The sequence below is a fragment of the Caenorhabditis remanei genome, chromosome II, assembly GCF_010183535.1.
Source record: "Caenorhabditis remanei strain PX506 chromosome II, whole genome shotgun sequence".
NCBI classification, from domain to species: domain Eukaryota; kingdom Metazoa; phylum Nematoda; class Chromadorea; order Rhabditida; family Rhabditidae; genus Caenorhabditis; species Caenorhabditis remanei.
Window position 1 is genome coordinate 19,500,077 of NC_071329.1, and position 19,921 is coordinate 19,519,997.

General features: G+C 36.5%; 2 protein-coding genes across 2 annotated transcripts; one reads left to right on the top strand and one right to left on the bottom strand.

Annotated features, from left to right (window-relative positions):
• Nucleotides 1-6,475: 6,475 nt before the first annotated feature.
• On the bottom strand, nucleotides 6,476-7,588 carry GCK72_008053 (uncharacterized protein; the record flags this gene model as incomplete). Its single annotated transcript, XM_003105708.2, has 3 exons — nucleotides 6,476-6,610; nucleotides 7,258-7,434; nucleotides 7,481-7,588. 3 exons carry the CDS (start codon nucleotides 7,586-7,588, stop codon nucleotides 6,476-6,478), a joined length of 420 nt encoding a protein of 139 aa, XP_003105756.2.
• Nucleotides 7,589-17,876: 10,288 nt separating this feature from the next.
• Nucleotides 17,877-18,541, top strand: GCK72_008054 (uncharacterized protein; the record flags this gene model as incomplete). Its single annotated transcript, XM_053726616.1, has 2 exons — nucleotides 17,877-17,886; nucleotides 18,342-18,541. 2 exons carry the CDS (start codon nucleotides 17,877-17,879, stop codon nucleotides 18,539-18,541), a joined length of 210 nt encoding a protein of 69 aa, XP_053590810.1.
• Nucleotides 18,542-19,921: the final 1,380 nt, after the last annotated feature.

Consider the following 19,921-nt stretch of genomic DNA (forward strand, 5'->3'; position numbering starts at 1 on the left):
AGTTGTTAGAGAGATAAGATACCAAAAATATTCAGAAACTGAAAAAAAAATCGATTTTTGAAATTTGCCGCCACTTACCCGGGTCTTCCCTTGCCTTAATCGCAAAAATAAAGCCCGTCCCGACCCGGACCTTATTTTTGGGTTTTTATTTTATTTTTGCCTATAATAACTTTGATTGATAGATTTAGTTGTAAAACTAAGTTTTACAACTCTAAAAAATCTATAACGTTTCCGGAAAATCCTCTCCAATTTTTTAAACCAATCATTTCCTTTTTTCTCCTTTTTTACCGCGTATATGTAAAATGTCGCACAATGATTAATGACTTTACTTCTGTTTTCTCTCTTGCTCTGTTTCTTTCCGCCTCCGTTTGCGCAAAATGTATGTGTTCAAGGGGGAAATGCCCATTCATCATGTTCATGTTTAAAACGGGAGGCTTACTTGACTACAAACAACATATATTTCCATGCAGACCATTAAAAACCCGTTTTGTTTAATTTCCTTGCCTTAGACCCCGTTTGCCAATCCTTTCATGAATCGGACAAATCGCTGCAAATTGTATGAATCGGAGTTCGCTGCAAATTGTTGGAAACGGCGTGCCGGCCATCTGATTTTTGGGAAAATTGAGAAGAAACGCGTCAAAGGCGCCCCAAATTATAGAATTTAACATAAACCGATTGAGAGCGCGGCAAAGGCGTGCCAGATCTTAGGCTGCTTTTTTGAATGTTTTGTCAAGAAAAAGCGTCCAGACTGTCATCGCCTTGGAATGGCTGAAAACGCATCTAAACGGTTCTAGATAGTTTTAGACCGATTTTTCGATGAAAAAATGCTCAATACGCGCCGGAAGCGCGCCAGACTCTGATTCTAGGCTTTTTTAGACTGTTCGGTACGCTTCTTTAACTAAGAAAATTGGAGATGCCAATTTTTTGTAGTTTGAAGTCTAGCTTACCATTCCATTTCTGATATCATCCTCCCACCACCAATCTCTAGGACATATCCAATTTCTCAAATCTCTCGCCGTCTCCAACACATCCACTATTTCTCCACACGGGATCTCATTTAATGCGGTCCCCCAATAAAAAGACACCAATGGCATATTGAAAAGGCCCCCTTCTTCTACCAGCCAGCCAACAAATAATTACGTCATTTTGGATGGCAGTTGGCTCCGCTCCACGGCTCCTTTTTTGGGGGCTCCATTTCTAGTACTAAAACCCCTCTCTAGCTATATTTATTGATCGTTTTTGGTTTGGAGAGTTGTAACTATACAATCTGTAAAAAAAAATAGTGCCAAAGTCAAAAAATGGCTAAAATTGAATATGGTTATTTGATTTTTCAAGTGACCATCCAAACTTTTATTTCTTGGTATAATGTTGGTATCGCTGAAAACTGAATTATAGGTTGAAAACGCGTCGAAGGCACGCCAGAATCAAGAAAAATAAGCGGAAATCATAATTTTTGAGTAAATTTCACCTATTTCTTAGATAACTATTAAAAGAGAACGCGAGACATTTGGAAAATGCCAAAAAATTTGAACGCGTCAAAGGTGCGCTAGATTCGACACGACAAATTGTGTTTCTAACCCCCAAAAAATACTCAAAATTTTCTCTGAAAAGCGCCAAAGGCACGCCAGGATGTGTACTTTTCCAAAATTTTAAAAGATCAGCTTTGTAGATTTGTCCGATCGCTTTATGAAAGTATATTTTATTTTCAAACCGCCCTCCAAAACATTTTCTACCTATCTTTATCTAATCGTCTTCATTTTCTCATTTTTCAGTATTCCAATCGGTGCTTCCCTCACCCACTCCATCATCATCCGGCCGACGTCTTCCAGCTCTTCCGATCAACTCAGCCGCCCTTCTCCGTCGTATCCCAATGGCGTCAATCCCTCCGAATCCTCCATCAAAAATCCAAGACCATCAGTTATGTTTTATGGATGGAATGGCTGATTCAATGATGGAACGATCTGGATTCGAGGATTCGTATTATGAGGAGGATGGGATCAATGGAAATAGTAGAAGGCGTGGAAGAGGAGGGCAGAGGAAGTGTGAGTTTTGGGATTCATTGTGGAAAAATAACCGATTTTCGGGTTACTGTAGTTTTTTTTAATGAAACCTAATTTGTTCTAAACATAGACATAATCATAATCATTGCATTCGCAAGATCTCAGTTGTCTATATTCATAAAATTTGAGTCAAAAATTTTAAAAGTTGACTCAAAAATCTTACAATTTGACTCAAACATCTTAAAATGTGAGTCGGAAATTTTTAAATTTGAGTCTAAAATCACAAAATTTGACTCTAAAATGTTAAAATTGCAGTAAATTCTCAGTTTTCAAGTTTAAAAGCATTTCAAAATCATCAAAAATTTGCAATTTTGCGACAGCCTCATTTTTCGAATTCAGCTCATTGTGACGCTCCAGAAGAATATAATCATGCCTGTGTTCTGAAAAATAAGGGTCTCGTTTGAGGTGCAAAACAGAAAAAAAGCTGTAAATCGATCAATTTTCCTTATTTTGAAAATCATAGAACGGATTCAGAATCCTCACGTCTTCAGCTTCCCTGTCATATCAAAATCGGGACGGACACATATTCTCCCGATTTGAAATGATCGCCTGTGTGTCTAGAATGTCCTGAATTTTATATGAATAAAAAGTTGAAGACGTTAGGATTCTGAATCAGGTTTTAGGTTTTGTTTAGGTCAAAAATGAATCGATTTTTTGCTGGAAGTATGACTTTTATGTACAATTTTAGCCAAAAATGTGTTGTCTCTCCGCTTCTCCTCCTACTAGTTTAGTCCTCTTTTTCATTTTAGCCTTCTTCTCTCCAGATGACTCATCTGGAGTCTCCTCATGCACGACGTCCGACAGTCAGAATCCAACACATCGCGTTCAATCGGCATTTCATCCAAGGTAGGTTACATTACAAACTACAATCTATTTCTTTTTCTTTTTTTAGACACCCTGACGAGTTGCTGCTAGAAATTGGTGACGCGGTACATGTGGATAGGACAGCGGACGATCATTGGAGTTATGGTAGGTCATGGATATTACGGACACACAGACAGACACCATATTTTCTTATTTTTCTAGGTACCAACCTGCGAACCGGTCAATCTGGAATCTTCCCTGCATCGATAGTATGTGAGATTGATTTGGTAGAGGAAATATGTATGGGTGCACTCCCGACGAATGCTACAAGTGAGCTTCCTCCTGAAAATAAGCCCCGCCTCCTCAAACTGATCCCCTTTAGAATTGCTCAACGCCGACCGTGACACGTTTTACTTGACCATGCTGGCATCCATTGAAGTCGCCCATCATAAAGGAAACGACGTGCTGACACAGGCGATGAATAAAGTGTTGTCAATGTACAAGAACTCGGAGGAGATTATTGTCCCGCAGACGGTTCTAATGGAGATCTCGTTTAGAGGAATTCATGTGATTGATAAGAGGAGGAAGAATGTGAGTTTTTAAAAAAAAAACTTGCAAGTTGGACCGACACGGTCCGGCTCGTAACCCGCTTCAAACTAAGTTTTATGAGCTGAAAAATATACCATAATGTAGTTCTTGGTGATATCTATGTATTTAACCTATTAGGTTGATGCATAAGTTTCTTTCTTTTTTTGGGTAATTTTTGGTATGAAATTTCCTGAAGACTAATAGCTCACATAATAAGGAACATTGCTGGTTAGTACCTATAACTCATTGTGATTATACCTGTGACTTGACGTCTACCATCCGCCTAATCTCAACCGTAAACACGTCAAAACACATAAGGAACCCTTTTTTGGTACCATTTTTCGTCTCCATTTTTTTCCTAGAAAATGTTGACAAGAATAGGTGAGCTATTCAGAATTAAAACAAGCAAGAAAAGTTATTTATAAAAAGCAAATAAAGACATTCCAACTGAGCAACGCTAGTTCAGTGCCCGCCTCTGAAGAAAGGTGAAGATCAGCAATTTAGGGATGTGCGCGTATTTTCGATATTTCTTTAACTGTAGATAGGGAAATTGGCGGAAATGTTAGTTATTGGGTAAAGTAGACATTGATGTTTCTAAATTTACTTTGTTTCCAATATTCACATCATTTGTCCTTTTTCGCAAGAAGCCCGAAGTCAACATCATCAAAATCACTTAATTTTTGAGTTTGATGAGGCCTACCGCTCCTACCTTTAAAGCAATCCACTAGATATTTTGCACATTTTTAGATCAATGTGTGTACTATTGATTACTTACAATAAAATAATTCAGACTTATTTGTGAGCGTTCAGAAGAGACCTAGCCTCCACTCAGGTCTAGTACACAAAATTTCTCGAAAGCGCAAAAATCATAAGAAATTTATCAGCCAAGTTTTATCACTTAATTTGATGGCCTTGTCATAAACTTTTTAAAGACATAATTTACTCATGTTATCCTCTAACTTTTACAAATAGTTTGGTACAAATGTTCTCTCAAATATTTCTGTAATCTGTTTGAACCCAGCTGAACCATGGTTTTTCGTTGCTGTCGATCGTCTTATCACAACTTTTTTGTTTTCAACATTCCGACTGAAAACTAAAATGAGATAACAAGATCAAATCTTGTTCTATAAATTGCGCTCAATTTCTTATGAAGATTTTATCATTTCGATACCAATGCGACAAAAATCAAAAAACTTTCCAAAACAGGCATTTGGTTGGCGATCAAAAAAGCCATCGTTTTCACGAGCGGGCTGTCTAGGCACCAACTTGAAACATTATATGTTAGCCACTAAAGAGGTCATAAAAATGCAAAAAAGTTTGGGTTGAAAAACAACCTCATCGCTTAGAGACCGTTGGCCAAAGTCACACCTTCAAAAAAGAAAGAAACTTATGCATCAACCTAATACTATGAACCGAATGACTGATGATTAGTGTACCGTAGGCCGGGAAAAGTGCCAAAAAACGCGAAAATTGGCAAAAAACATTATAGCCCTGCCCGCGGCACATTGACGATTAGCCATGCGGCCCGTAGTAGGTCACAGACATAGAAATCGATGAGATCTTAAATTTGATAAACTTTTCAGCTTAGAAAATAGCGTCTGAAGCAAGTCACGAGCCGGCTGGTTTTACTATGGTTATAAAAGTGAAAAAACGGATGTTTTCGAGCTGAATAATATTAGAGTGGATTAGAAATTTAACTTATTAGACAGGATCAGAAATTAACAAATCAAGAAGGTCAAGATGTCAAGATCAGATTTGTTATTATCGGTTCGCGAACTTGCACCTATAATTTTTTCGGTGTTCCGATACGTTCTTGTAGTTGAATAATATCATCTAATGTATGCTTGAGCGTTGCAAGTCTGAAAAGTATGGCCAACCGCATTAAAACAATGCTCTACACCACGAAATCCGTTCGAACAAACCAAAGTACGGCAGTGCGAGGCGTAAGATCCGCAACGAACAGATTTGAATTTTGCCGGGTCGCGTGTTGTGCGCGTATATTGAAAGATACGACAAACTTGAAAATTAAACAAATTTTTTTTTGGTACCATGCCAACCGTTGTTCTTGTTGACTCATCTAAACATTCTAAATACCCCAATTTTCAGTTCTTCCAATGTCCCATGTTCGACTTCTTCTACAGTCTTCAAAATATCTCATTTTGTGGTGCTCATCCCAAGCAATTGAAGTGAGTAAAAATACTTTTTCGTCAAAACTCTAATTTCACCTCAAATTCTAGATACTTCGGGTTCATCACGAAACATCCATTGCTGCCTCGATTCGCCTGTCACGTGTTCATGTCGAAGACAACAACACAGCCGATTGTGGAGGCTATTGGGTACGGTAGTTTTTATGTAGTCTAGGGGTTGAGCTCCTGAATTTTATAGTATTGGTATACCATATTCCATCCATTAGACACCAAAGTGAGGGTCATTGATTTTAGTAAGGATATGACGATCCAGAGGGGTACTGTACCTTGTGAGATAACTGTAGTTCTGATCCTAAAGAGAAAAACATTTGATTCAAGAGTACTGTAGTCCTGATTCACTGCAGCGTTAAGATCTAAGGTTACTGTAAGTTTATAATCACAGATTAACTTATTTTTAATTTTTGGATACTGTAGTTTTCTCCATCCTCCATTCTCATCCAATACCTTTTTTTCCAGACGTGCTTTCAAACGGTCTTATGATGAATACATGGCATTTGCTCATCCTACTGAGGATATTTATTTAGAGTAGACATTTTTTTGACCTAAATTGCATTTTCTATCATTTTTTTCCAAAACTGACTTGAGCTCTGTTCTTTTCTTTTCATACGGTTCTAACACTTTTTTTTCAGATTTTGTGAATTTCAATAAATTTTTCTCATTTTTTTGAGAGTTTTCATCAGAATTTTCAGATTTCTAGTCATAAGCTGCTCTTTGAAATAGTTTTCCGAAGTTACTGTAAATCCCAAAATCTTACATTTTGAGTAGAAAATTACTGGGATAGCTTGTAAAAAGATATTCATCAATAATAATTTTTATTCAAGCTTTAGTACAATAAACTTCTGATTCGGCAGATGAGAAGTCGTTGTCGAAAAGAGACGTATGAACACTACAAAGTGTTTTTGGGGACGATGAGTTGGGCTTGCATCCGGCCAGGTCGGACATTGGGGTATTCTGCAATATTAGGCGGTTGTTTTGTTGAAAATTGAGTTTTTAAGCAAAAAACTCTGTAAAAAATCCGTTGAAACCCTAATCTTTTACGGGTAAAAGTTTTCTACAGTAGTTTGTGCAGTTTTTTTCGCCAATTTTGGGTTACTTTAGCGCCAATTGTGTGCATACACCGCAGTGATGCATCAGATATCACGACAATTTGCGTATTTCCCGGAAAAATGCTCCGCCGGGGTGAAAATAGACGCTGCATTCAATTTTTTTTCTTCAAAAAATTAGGCATGAATTCAGGTTTCTCTAAGATATTAGTTTTTTAATAAAAGTTTGAGATTTACCACCCCAAGAACTTTCAGAAAATACAATTTGTTCTGAGCTTGTAGGTCTCACTATGACTTTTCGGAATTTCGGACTACTGTAGTTTTTAGATTATGGGTACTTTTCTGGAAGCTCTTAAACTCATTTTCGACGTTTTAAGTACTGAATTGTGCGAAAATCTAATTGAAAATGCTAAAAATCGACTAAAAACTCTAAAAGTTTTATTTGAAAAAGCGGTAAAATTAGTTTAAAGTTTTAACCTTTTAACTAATTTTTCATATTTTTCATATTTTTTTTTGAGTTTTCAACAAAAAACCTCAATTTTTTCAAAAACTCACCCTGCTGGGACAATTACTCTGCTGCAACAACATATCATACGTCCACGTGCTGTACAATTTTCCCTGATTCATTACAGTAATCCGTCTGGCCGAAAATTGAGTGGTAGCCGGCACCCAGAGCACACTGTCATGTAATTTAGCGTTAGCCTTCGGGAGACCCTCTTTATAAACCAACGCCTGAAATTTTAGAGGTTTTTACAGTAATCTACATTAATCAACTCACTTTTAATGTTGGATCCTTATCAGGGACCTGTAGAAGTTTCCCTATTGTTGCAGAGTGGACGATAGTGAGGAAAATTGTAAAAACCACCAATTTAAGTGAGGAATTCATGATTTTAGGAGTGGAAAAATCTGAAAAGGCATAGTTTTTGATGACTGAATAAACTAGGGTGACAAATTTTCGGAGGAAAAAAGAAAGAAATAAACTCAGACAAAAAATACGGAAAATTTGATATATTTTTCAGTGGATCAGAAGAAAAATTCAGACAAAAAATACGAAACACCCCTTTCTATATATACTAGAAAAAAATGACTGAAACGAACGTCACTAATCTACAAATTTCCGATTCACATTAAACTATGAGTTTTTAAAGAGAAAATCACGGAGAAAAAACAGAAGACGTGGAAAGGAAGAGTTCAAAATACTAGAAAATCAACGGGAACTTATTTTTTCTTAGGATTCAGGAATTTCGAAATTTTGGAATCTAGGGTACAGTGTATCTTTATCTGGTTGCTTTAAAAAAATGATTTTGCTATGGTTAGCCTGTTTTTTAATGCAAAAACGCGCCAAAGAAAGATATCTGAAAATAGGGGAGTCGAAGATGCGCCAGACGTTCAAAATTCAAAGTTTTATGCAAAAAATGCGTCCCAGGCGCGCCAGACAGTCTAAAATTTTATTTTTCTCTGAGATAAAAAGTACTTCTCTCAGTTTGTATTCGAAATTACCCCCTCTGAAGCTATTTTTGTTCTTTTTGCATACATTTTCTACTGGAATACTGTAGCCCTTTTTCTATCAAAATTCAGGACCGATGCTTCATGCTCTACAAAAATGCATAACGTTCGAAAAATACCGAATAATATAAACTTTTATTTTAATAACACATATTATAGGTGCGCTTTGTAAAACTTTTTGGGTAAAGTACTCCGAATTGAATGCTCAATAACCAGAATTAGACATCAAAACTATAGAAATCAGGAAAGAAATTCGTTTTTCTATATTGCAGTTGCAAAACTAATTTCTCTTTTTTCAAAAACAGAAAACCGATTAAAAAGATGATGGATGGGAAAGTAAACAAACAACTTTTCAAGAGATGCTCAATAATGATGACCACGGTTCGATAGTTACTTATTTATCATGAAATTTTATATTCTAATTGATAAGGAAAAAGAGGAAAGGTCAGTGATAACACTTTTAAAAAGGAGGAAATAAAATTTGAGTAGGGAGAAAAGGAAAAGAGCTTCTAAATTTCCTAGAACATCGCTTTCAGACACTTATTTTTGTGTTTATATAGAATAGATAAGGGATAATCCAAAAATATCCTTTAAAAATATTTATATTTTTATTCTTGTTAAGCCATCAGCAGACACAAGACAACCAAGATTTGAGGAGTCCCACAAGAAATGGATTAGGAGAATACGCCCTTTCTATTTGGTTGATCAAAACTCGAAGCGATTTATTTGTTTGCAGAAGTGCCTTTTTCTGAGCAAGTCTATTGAGGGGGTGTTGGAAGTGGATTATGATAATTTTGGTTGGATGGAGTGGGTGGGTTTGAGGGGGAGAAGAACCGATGAAAATAATAACAAGAAAAATAGGAAAATAGTAAGCTGGGAGAAGAAAGAGAACATCGGATTTTTGACTGATCAATTTCCAAGGGGGATGAACTTGGATGGCTGTACACAGGTTTTGAAACAAACATTTTACTATTCGTTCGAAATTTTCTTCAGTGAAAATGAAAGTAAGTCGTTTTTAGAGTTGCTCCCTTAATTTGCCTGCCAGAAAAAAAGACATCTAGGTACCAGGGAACTCCAGAAATCCTACCGAGTGAGTTTCGAGAATCCGGAAATTCAGAAACATAAGCCGGTATTTTTGGCTTTTAGATATCCGCTCAATTACACACGATATTTTAAAGTGGACCTGTGCAAACGCGCCGTTTTGAAAAAAAAAGAAAAATTTTGACGAACAATTGTTTTAAGGAGAAATAGTATCGAGAAAGGCCATTTTTTGAACAGAAGTTGATTTACAAAAAATATTAAAACAGTGCGCAAAAATGTAATCTCATCAAAGCGCGTTTGCATAGGTCCACCTTGAAATATTGTGATTACATGACCAACTTTCAGAAATATGGGATTCGGGCACCTTGAGATGTCCAGACATCTAAGAAATAACGGAGAAATATTAACATCAGGATATGAAGCGATCAGGTAAGCTTTCAATTTTCAAACACGAAAAAGTAGAACTTCTTACAAACTATCGACCAGAAAACTATCTGACCATAATAACTCTCTCTATCTGATTCAACGAGTTTCAAAATCAAAAAAAAATCGTTTCCACGCGACTGATTCTCTCTTCCACTCGTTCTCTATTTTTGTCTGGTTTCTATTTCCCGTCCAATTCGGCACAGAGAGGTGATTCATCAGTCGAACAAACAGACAAAAAAAGATTGTTCACTTTTCTCTGCGTCTCTCCATTTTGTGTACTCTCTCTCTCTCAAAGTCTCCTATTTTCCAGATGGTCTTTTTCTGTCTGTGTTTCTCTTGAGGTCTCTAATGTTACAGAAGATAGAGTGAACGGGGAGAACTAGGAAGTTGCCTAAACTTTTTGAAATTGATATAATTGGGAAAATGGCGGAGACAAGAGAACAAAACAGACCAGTGATGGCTTTGAAATCGTTAAATTGAATAAAAAGGAGGGAAATATATTATGTAACTGAAGCCTGTGAATTTCCTTGATCTGGGCAAATCAAGATTTCCGGGTTACGGTAGTTTTTGTGATCCAAGATTTTTTAAAATCTATCTGAAAACGACTGAATCGTTATTAATATCAAATTTCCATTGAAATTCGTAAACTTGAGAATTTCGGAAAGTGACTTCTGATTAGGTTTTTAAATAAGTCAAAAACCACAGAAATCAAATTTTGAGCCGCCCAAAATTACAAATTACAAAATTCTAAAAACTGTAGAAATTATAATTGTGATAACAAATGTTTCAGAATTAATAACTTTTAACAATTTAAAAAAAAAATAGTTGGGCCAAGAACTGATAAGTATTCAAATTTGGTATCAATTTTTAACAAACCCCTAATTACCTTTTTATCCTGTTTTCAAAAGAGCTTCGATTTTAAGCTGATAAAATTACTGGAAACACAGTAGAATCGCCTCGAAAAAATGCACAATTTTATCAAAAAACTGACAAGATAAAATATCATTTTTTAACCGATTTTCTTTTTGAAAATCATCTTTCCTGCTGCTTTTCCAGGTGAAATTTTGTAAACCGACACTAACCGCCGTAAATCTAGACTTTCAAATACGCTAATTTTTTCTTATTTTGTCAATTTTTTGTCACTCATTTGAACAATCTCATCTTTTCCACATTCAATCAGAAACTAAACATTTTTGAAATCAGGCTATTCTGCCGATGGCCAAATTACAGCTCTTCCTTTCCTCTTGTGAACCTTTTCATCACGATCACCACCTCCTTACATAATGTACACACATTCCCGAGACCGTTCGTTTATCTACCCCTCTACATCATCAATTTCCCCCGTCTCATCATTTTTTGTGGAGGGGTCAATTCCTCCCCTTCCTCTTCTCTATTCCTCCCCGATATGCGTGCTCTCTCCCTCACTCTCGACCGAAGGGACCATACGTACCCCCTCTCTTTTGCACTCTCACTCACTCACACAATTTGACACTCAAACACACGTCATCACAGTGCAATGACAAAACGAACGGAACTTCCCACCGTGCTATCGATCTGTTGCTACTTTTTATTGTTTGTGTACTTTTTCGGACCAATTTTGGGAGGAATTTTGACTGGAATCAAAATTTTTGAGCTTTTCCAGTACATTTGTCCAATTCATTGCATCTTTTTTCAAATTTTTGAACAGTTTTCTGAAGTTTCAACAACAAATTGTCAATTTTGTGAATGTGTCACGGAGCAAATCAGGCTATACATATAAAAAGTAAATCCCTATTTTTGTAGTTGACCACTTTTTGTACTGGCAGATCCTAAGAAGCTATAAAGTGATTTTTGAAATCCTTTTTCAGTTCTATCAGTAGAGGTTTTTGAGCTGTTTACTGTGACCGCTTGCAACTACTTAGGATGTACCGTACAAAAATACAAAAATGAAGCTCTATTACTCAGCCATTCACCCCATAAAAACTTCTCATTTCCAGAAAAACACAATTACGAAGTTGATCATTTTCATTTTAAAAATGGTACTATTTGACTTTGGACAGACTAGCAAAATATCGGCTCCGCCGGGTTTGCCCGCGGGCCCGGAGTCAAAAAAAATGCACAATTTTCCTAAATTTTAAGAAGTGTTCATCAAAGATAGTCTATATACGCTTGAGTTTTTATCGATATTCAAATATTGGACTTTTTTGAGAAAAAATTTAAAAAGTTCAAAATTTTGTACTATGACCCCTGCCTATCGGGCCGGGCTGGGTCAGGCCGGTGAAAAATTCTCAAATTGACCTGGGACGGCAAATTGAAAGTCTGATTTTTTTAAAATATCGTTACATTTGTTAATTTTCCCTATAATTGTTGTAACGCTCGAACAAACTCATGTCTTGATTCATAAAACTTAATCATCTGCAACATTTTTCGTTCTTCTTCCGCTCGAAATTTTATGTTTTAAATACCTTTTTCTAAAACGATTATTTTCCAGTCAGCAAGATGTCATCAACTCCAAGAACACTGCACAAAGAGTTCTTCAAGCTAATCGCCTATCGGATCAGCTTTTGGACAAAAGGATTGAAGTTCCGATGAAGGTGAGTTATTAGTATTTGGTTTCGAAATTTCTTTCAGAACTTTTGTCAGAAAAGAAGAAAAAATTACCTTTTGCTTCACTGCATTGTTATCAGTCATGCCTAACGCTACTTTTCTCGAAACGTCTACTAAGCACACTGACTTCTTACTACTTTTCTCAGTTAGATCACCCTAAATTCCTCTATTCAAACCTAGAACCCCTAGTTTTCAAGTTAAGTGTTAGTTCTATGTTTCATTTTATTCAGATAGAGGTTTTTGTTGTGACACAACATTTCTTCCCTGTCTCTGCGTCTCTCATCATCCCCATACTATTTCTCTCCTAGTTTGAATGTTTTTGTTGTTGTTAGAGTGACCAAAAACAAGCTTCACTACAAGGACAACCAGAAAATATAGAGAGGGGGAACGGACATTTGAATGGGATATGCAGGGGGTAGTCAGGGTGACCAGGTACCGACAGGTACTGGCGTTGGTGGTGGGATGAAGATGGTGAAATTGTAGCGTGGTACTGTAAGATAATTATCCATTACTTTGTAGGATAGTGGGAGTCTTAAAAATGGCAAATATTGCATTAAAATGAATGTTAGGATCTCGGCATTATGCCGATTTTGAATTTGAAAATTTAAGACATGATTACTGTAGCTCTAGACCTGAATTTCTGAAAATAGGTAATGGAAACAAAACTGGAAGAATTTCCATTGGGTTTTATATACATAGGGATATCCCCACCAGGGCTGTTGTTCGGTTGAAATATTTAAAAATGATTTAAGAATCAAAAACAGTGTTTAAAAAATATATTTTTTCTGTAACATTTTCTAATTTTGTGATCAAAACAGGTTTCTGTAGGTCTATCCTTGAAATTCTTCCGTTTTCATACAAATTCATGATTTTTGTCTCGAAAAACTCAATTTTTCAGTTTCTCTTGAAATTTTTTGTTCGAGTTTTTGGTTTTTCGCAAAAAAAATTGGCGAAAAAAAGTTTTTCAATTTTTTTGGTACGAAGTTTTTGAAATTTAAAAAAAAAATCCCCACTCCCGACCCCATTTCCTTATCTACCTTATTTTTTCGATCCCCGATAGCTTCTTCAGATTCCCAGGCAGGTGTTACTTGCGCCACTTAAGTTGCTTCTTTTGTTTTTTTTTTTACTCAAATGACCCTCAACACCTAGGCACTATATTTTCTTGATTCACTCCAAGTTTGGTGCAGCTGTCGTGATCAAAACATTCAGTAGGAGTTAGATAGAGTTACGCAAGAAAACTACTGCATACCTCTATGATTTCGAAGACGACAATCGAATATAAGGAAACTACAGTAATCCAAAATTGATGGTTTTGGAAGTTGGAAAACTTTCGTATTATGACAAGAGGGGTTGGATGGAGAGGTGGTAGGGTTTTTTATCCGTTCCGCACATTTCTGCTTCTCTCTAAGCTTCCTGTGTATTCCCTCATTTCTGAAGTTTTTGTCCAAATTGTATGCACTCCTGAGTGTGAATTTTTTAATTATTAAATCAAAAGTTTAAGTCTCGAGAAAATTTTCAACATTTCCGATTTTCCCTTTCAATTCTTCTCTTGTTTCAACGGGATCGTATCATCTCTCTAGACCGATATGTACAAAACGTGTGAACTCTTTTTTTAATGTTTCCCCTCAATATCATACAGGTACTACCTGACTCCTCCAAAAAAAGTCGAGAAGAAGAGAAATTTTGGAGAAGAATGGAAAAACAAATAGAAAAAAGAAGAAGAAGACGGCGCAGGAAATTGATAGTGATACTCTCTCTGGTAGTCAAGGGAAAATGACACTGAATGATACGGGTCGGGCTTTTACGAGCTGTTCGAGAGCGGCTGAACACGGAAATATATATGCATACGAACGGGGTGATAAATTTTTATTCAAACACAAATTTTTGACTGTTTTTTTTGTTTTTATGTGCACTTCTCTATCTGCTACTGTTACTCCTCGCGGCATTCTTGAACGTAGTGCACCGTCTTCCAAAATAGTTTAGGATGCCGACGAGGCTAAAACTTCTACAAATTCCAATCCCACGACAGAATCAACACGGTGAATCAAAAAATTGTATACGAAAAAAGTTAAACATTTAGTCTCTTTTGGCTTTTTTGAAATACGAATCGTATAGACCTGGACTTGAAGGCCCGGCCTAAAGATCCAGGACCTTAACATCAATGAACCTGACTGATTTCCTCAATATAGCGAATCGACGCACAAAAGTGTCGAATGCGTTTTTTTTCCAATTTTGAATGCATAAAGTGTTGGTCACTAAAATTGGCTCAAGTTACTAATAAAAATGATGTACTATACGGGTGGTGCAAGAGTTCTAGAATACGGTGCATCAAATTTTAGTACTATGCCTTGGTTTTAGTCATTTTCGCGAAGAACCTGGAATAGCAACATGCATACTTGTGTCGGGCCGGACCGATTTGATAACTTTCACCTCCCAGGGTTTCAGTTCAAAAATTGAAACTTTTGAAATTTTTTGAAATTTTTTTGATTTTGAGTTTTCGATTATGTTTTTAAATTTAGAATAAAAATCAAATAAATTTATGATTTCTGGATATTTTTGATGAAAATTTGAAAAAATGTCAAAAACTTGTGAAATGACTTCGCAGGTATGACCGTGAGCGATGCAAGTTCTCTAATAAGCTTCGCTTGCTTCGATTTGAATAAAAAATTATTTTTGTGTCCTGCCAACCATAAAGTTTGTTTCATCAACTCAATAGTCTAACCTGGTGAGTCATGACTGGTTATATCTCGTGATGTCTTCCTGATTTGCGTTAGTCCAGGCTTGTCTCAGTGTCCCAGTCTAAGAAGCTCAATTTTTACTTTGTCAAGTCTGAAAGACATTTACTCCAACCTGAGGAACTAATATAATCGTTCAATTAGTTTTAGAGCTAGTAATTGATCCTATGGGATGTGTCACCTCCTTTTATTATATTGAACAACACTTTTTGTCTTGTTCTGTTTTTCGTTCGCTTCAAATAATTGATATTAGTAGTTTTTATTCCCCTGAAATCCCTGTGTACCCTCGTTCCATTTTTTGCAAGTATCTCTTACTCAGCGCCTCCATGACTGTTTACTTACTCCCCCTCCTTGTTTCTTTTTTCCCATTTCCCCCCTTGTTTTCCACTTTTCCAACATTTCACTTGGCACCTCTTGGTACAAATAAAAAGTGAAAGAAACGAAAATAGTTTCACTGTTTTTCTGTTTTTTGGAAATTGTCGGATGAGACCCTGGGAGGTGGCTGCAAGGGGATGGTATGAAGGTGTTTACGAATTAGAGGTGATGAGTCTAGACACTGTTTTTGAAGAAATCAAAAACATAAGGGGACGCGTTTTGAAATGATGGAATGATGACGTGGAAGGCATGACTACATTATCAGATCTGAGGTGTACTATTGGGATTTCCTAGGTCTTGCCAGTATTAGATTAAAACGGCTTGAATTCCCCACGAAGCTCCAGGAGCAGGATCTTCCATATTGACTGATGATTATTTGAGTTGTGATCCTAGCAAACTTAGAGTAAGACTCTAGAATATTAATTTGGAGAATCTGAAACCTAAAGTTTTGAACATGCCAAAATGTGAAAAAATTGCGACACGTCTTGTTATTTTGATAGATATGCCATTTATTTGGAAACTAAGCCTATAAACTCAGAATGCGATGTCGGTGCAACATTAATATTGTGCAACCTATATTTTCCTTCTTCTTGGTTGAGAAACGTGCCCATCCGATCTAAATTTTAGTACTATTCGCTCGGTAAGCCCTAATATTTCAAAGGAGTTAACACGTGTCCAGAATTCCTGGGTGTTCTCATCTATGTGATTTCTCCAAAGCTATAATTGAGTTGTTTAAAAAACATATAAAATTGAGTCAATTGATGCAAAAATCTTTTTGAATTTGTGATTTTCCTGATCAGTAGATTTTTTATATTTCACATTTTCCAAAATTACTTCCAACATCCATCTATAAGTTATCCTCTCGATTCTCAAGTACTCAGACATCGTATAGTAATCAGGTGCCAAGCACCTGTACCCCGTACCAAGAGAAAGTCAACTGGATAGAGAAAGTGATGAGTTTGGAGAAATCTAGAGAAATCTAGAGAAATCCCATTGTACCAATGACAGATGTTTCGAAAAGGGGGCGGAGATGCTCATAAGACATATGTATACCAGTCTAAAATTGTTAGTCGAGAGAGCAACTCCATTTCTTTTCCAATTTTTTTTTTCAAATTCCTGCCCAGTACTCTATTCTAATCAACCATACTATATACAAGCGGTGTTTATATTACGCATTCAAAGAAACAACAACATATACCCCTCTTAACCCTCGCCCTTGATATCAGGGACGCCTTCTACCTGGCACTGGGCCAAAATTTTTTTTGAATTTTCCACCTGAGGAATTTCGGTTTGCACAAGAAAAGTACAAAATAAAAACAATAGATGCACTTTTTCTTTCCAATAAAGGAAGGTAGAAAGTGAAATTTTCGGCGGGAGAGAGAGAAACAAGCGAATTTATGGTTTTTTGGTCAAAAGTGCATGGGATGCAAAAATTGAAATGTAGGTCATTGGGTTACTGCAGATCAGGAGAATCGGCTGATACTGAAAAATTCCAGAAAAAACCAGTCAAGCGATATTTTCAATGTCAAAATAGGATTTTGAGCAGAGAAGGCAGAATACAAAGCTTAACGTCTGTAAATATTTTAGTTTTTCATATTTTTGGTCCTGCTTTTTGTAATCGATAGACAAATCTGTGCTGCAAATTTCAACATGGTTTGCTACCGTTCTAAACAAAAACTCTTCTGATTTTGAGCTGAAATTCTTTTTTGCTAGTTAACGTAAGTTTCTACTACTTTCACTGGCGCATCGACCACCAATTCTGCAAAAAAAAATCGCCGAATTGTTCCATGAAGTGTTGGCCACTGAAATTGGCTAAAATTACGAGAAATTTCGTACTATACGGGCGGTTGCTCCATTTTTCTGAGCTGTCACCATGACCTATAAATATTCTGGTCTACATAGCTTCATTCAATTTTATAAAATGATGCATCGGCCTTCTAGAAATAATTAAAACTGACTGAAGGGCCTCTCCGATAGGGTATAAAAAAATGCCGCAACGGCGCGCCAGACAAAATGAAACTTCAAAAATTCTATGGAGTTCGACCAATTTTAAGTCGATTTTTCAAAGATTTCAAAATTTCAAACGCGTCAACGCCAAGAAAAGTGTGAGGTTTGATAGAATATTAAAAATATTTTTTTAATTCAAAAACGCAACAAAGGCTCCCGTAGCTCTGTCTCATCCACTCGTGAGACTCCAAAACTGTCACGATTACCCTTATCCTCCTTTTTTGAATCCAAAAATTGAAACTTTTGATTGTAGTATGTCATCCCACGACTGCTACCGTATTTCTTGAGCTCTCCTACTTTACTCATTCCCTTATTACACACTGTATACATACACACATACATACCGATTGCTCATCAATTTCTCTGACTCAAGAAGTCCCCCAGTAGTAGCAAACATGTGTACTCCGCGAGGGCCGCGCCATGACGCCGCCCTCCCTGTGCCCAAGACATGGTCAGAGAAAGTGGGCGGAGCTTAAGGAGAAGAAGAAGTAGGTAAACATGTCAATAGGTCAGTAGTCTTGGAGGGAGTCATTTGTCTTATTTTTTGAATGGTCAAATCTAGAAATAGATTACATTATTTTTTAGTATTTGTTCTCGGAAGAACCTAGAAACCCTGGCCTAGAAACCCAAAATAGAAAAAAAGTTCGGTCATGACGCATTTTTCGGACTGAAAATTCGTGTTTTGAGAAGTTTTTCATTGCTTTTTTTACTTATTTTGAGCATATTCCCAGATTATGGTAATCCTTTTTTTGCAAATACAGTAAGAGTCTAAGAAGTCTACTAAGCAGGCCTAAGTCCAACTTTTTCTAATCTTGGTCCCCCTGAAAACTATCTTACTATAATGTGTAGTTTCCCAACAAAAATTAGATTTCTGAATTTTTCACCTGTCCCCTCTTTCATTTTTCTCTGCTACCCTGTGCATCATGTTTCAAACCTTAAAATCTCACATTCCTTGATTTCCAGCCTTCCCCCTTGCCATCCTCCATCTGACAATGGGTCGTCGTGCCCCGAAGCATACCACCGTTGAATACGTCGACCTGCCACCACCCAAAAAGGAAGCTGAGAAAACTGTGCTGCTCGTCACCAAGATGTTTGTGGATGAGGAGGGATACATATTCTACAGCTATCAACAATTGATGAAAGCGGTCGTTGATGGTGAGTAGGAAATTTACAGTAGACTCCGTTAACCTTTCCTTGAGCCGTGAAAGACGTTTTCCCAGCTACCGTAGTCTCTTATCACAAATCGCGAAAAATTGGCTGGACTTACAGCTGCGGCGCGTTTTTCGGATGAAAATTATTGAATATCGACCAAAATCGCTCAGAAATGATGCCTCGCGCCTTTAAAAACTTTTGACGCAATTTTGAGATTAAACATTGACAAAAATCGGTTGAAAATGAGGCTGAAAACCGCTAGAATCCCTTAAATCAAGGGGTGGCGCACCTTTGGCGCGTTTAAAGTTAATGTATCTTTTCTTAAGTTCCCACCCCTTGTGAATCTACCCAAAATTTCGTAAACCCACACGAGATCCCGAAGACTTGATCTGGGAGAGAGCTAGGCAACATAACTCCTTGTAAATCTCATAAAAATCTAAATCTTGAACATTTGTTTTCGTAAATCTACACTAGGTCTCGTAAATCTACACCAATCTTTTTTAACCATTTTGTTTTCTTGTTTTCATACTTTTTGAATTCCATTTGAATCTCTACCTACTTAGTAACCCCATAACCAATTTTATGATAATTTCCTCCTCTAGACACCACCGCTATCACCATCCGGCAACCGGCACCCTGTGCTCCCTCAATACCTATTTACGTCCCCTATTATCAATTCGCATATTCAAAACTCCAATTGTTATGTAAACTAACAGGGGAGACATCTTGACAGGGCTCTCATTCTTAATTAGACACTTCAAAAGAAACTTTCAAATGGGTTATGATCAGGAAAGTTATAAAAAATTGGAAAATGCTCAGTGGGAAACTTAGAATGACATCAAGGTACTTGTTTATTCTAAATAGTGCGCCTTTATTATTATCAATTCAACTCAAAAAATCACATTTCCCTTCCAAAATAGGGCAAAAAACAATCAAAAATTAAGTTTTTCACTAAAATTGAGTACAAGCCAAAAAAATGGCTGAAAATCATGGCGACAGTTTTAGGTCGACAGTTCAGATTTTTTGTATTAAAGGCATATTTTTCATCCAAAATCCATCAAAATTGAAATTTTTTACTAAAAATTGATTGTAGGCTAAAAATCATGTTGGGAGCTGAAAATTGACTGGAAATTCGGTAAATACGAGTTTTATGTCAAATATTTAGATTTTTCTGCTGAAATTCTTTATTTTCCACCCAAACTGGACAAAAGAATGGCCAAAAATTGAAATTTTCCACTAAAAATCGAGTACAGGTCTAAAAATCGAGTTGGGAGCTGAAAATTGGCTGGAAATCATGGTTGCTAGACTTTTTTGAAAAACTTTTGTATTGTATTATTGGGCAATGAAATAAGAAAATGAGCGGTAAAAGTTTTCAACCGGTTTTCATTTTT